We start from the raw sequence: 1,417 nt of genomic DNA, 5'->3' as shown, positions 1-1,417 counted from the left end.
TATATATATATATATATATATATATATATATATATATATATATCGAATACTTAACATAAGCATTATACATAAATTACCTACCTTAGTAATATGACTAATATTATTACTAAGATAATATTAATATTAATATTAATAATAATAATATCTACACAAATATAACAGAAATTATACAAGTTACATTGCAAAAAGGAGGTACTGCTACCACTGTAAATCCTTTATGGCCGTTTCATAGGTGGGACTATGATCAGAATAAAACTGTGAGTACCAACGGCGGTATACTTGGATAGTACGATCCTCGTGCACCAGAATCGGATGTTGTTCAAATCTCTTAGAGTTCCAGATTCTAATGTCACGTTCAAACATCATGCACTCGCCTAGAAAAAGCAAATTAGCGTATGGCGCCAACAGAGGTGGCGAGAAGATCAGATGAATCACCCGTTGTAGCAGCGGTTCGATAGGCGTTATTGTTAACAAAATGTACAAAGATCCGAACGACGTATTGACATTTAATTCGATGATGCCAGGTCCGATCTGCTCGGCGCGTACATCAGACTCCATTATGCTAAAACGTTCTAAAAGCATCACTTTATGACATAAGTGCATATTGGCCTTGTGTTCCTCCCTATTTCTATCTGTGTTTTGCGCAACTGTGAAATGACGATTTCCTTTGTCATTTTCAATTGGATGAATTGACACTCCTTTCAATTTGGCGCTCGTCTTTATTACTTCATCTTCATCCTCATTCATCTGGTTGTCATATGAGCAGTTAGGTTGCCATCTTGTGTAGATGATCCATAAGTGCCGAGCTAACCAGGAAAATTCGCCAGAGAGGAATATAGGTGGACTATGCAGCTCGTTGAGATGCATGGCATCAGGCCCATTCTCGGTTACATCCTAATGCACAGATTCAAACATAAAATTTATTGTCTATTTAAAACAGATTTTCAGAAGTAGAGAGGATATAAAAATAGAACGTAATTTTCTCTCTAATACTTTTACTCCGTCCATGACTCTGGAAAATGATTCTTAACAATACATTCAAGTGAACTAATAGTACTTCAAGATTCATTAATAAACTTGATTAATTGAAAACGCTTTTCTTCTAGTTTTCTCCGAATGATTTCTGCGTGATAGAGATATATCTTCTATCACATTAAAGAATCAAATGCGCGACAAACCTGTATATGACAGTTAATGAGGTATTCATTGCGACCTTGGAAGCGCCAGGCCCCGGTAGAAACAAATGTGTGTGGTTGGGGCTGCCAATCCGGTTCAGCTGATTCAGAATGGTACCAGACGAAGATAATGTGATTCACTTCGCAGCTCTTCCAAACTTTCACTCGAGCGACGTGTGGTACTGGGCAAAAAAACAATTTTATATATATATATATATATATATATATATATATATATATAG

At 35.9% G+C, this 1,417-nt stretch overlaps 1 protein-coding gene across 1 annotated transcript in view; it reads right to left on the bottom strand.

Moving 5' to 3' along the window:
- Nucleotides 1–198: 198 nt before the first annotated feature.
- LOC105621113 (cholesterol desaturase daf-36-like) overlaps nt 199–1,417 on the bottom strand; it is a 4,454-nt gene continuing 3,235 nt past the window's right edge. Inside the window, exons 4-5 of the mRNA XM_012202584.1 lie at nt 1,179–1,357; nt 199–894 (exon numbers count right to left, since the gene is read on the bottom strand). Coding sequence (XP_012057974.1) covers nt 199–894; nt 1,179–1,357 — 875 coding nt within the window. The remainder of the gene's footprint in view (nt 895–1,178; nt 1,358–1,417) is intronic.

Source organism: Atta cephalotes (assembly GCF_000143395.1).
Source record: "Atta cephalotes unplaced genomic scaffold scaffold00032, whole genome shotgun sequence".
Classification (NCBI taxonomy): domain Eukaryota; kingdom Metazoa; phylum Arthropoda; class Insecta; order Hymenoptera; family Formicidae; genus Atta; species Atta cephalotes.
Note: the sequence above shows the minus strand (reverse complement) of the source record. Positions and strands in the feature narration are given on the sequence as shown.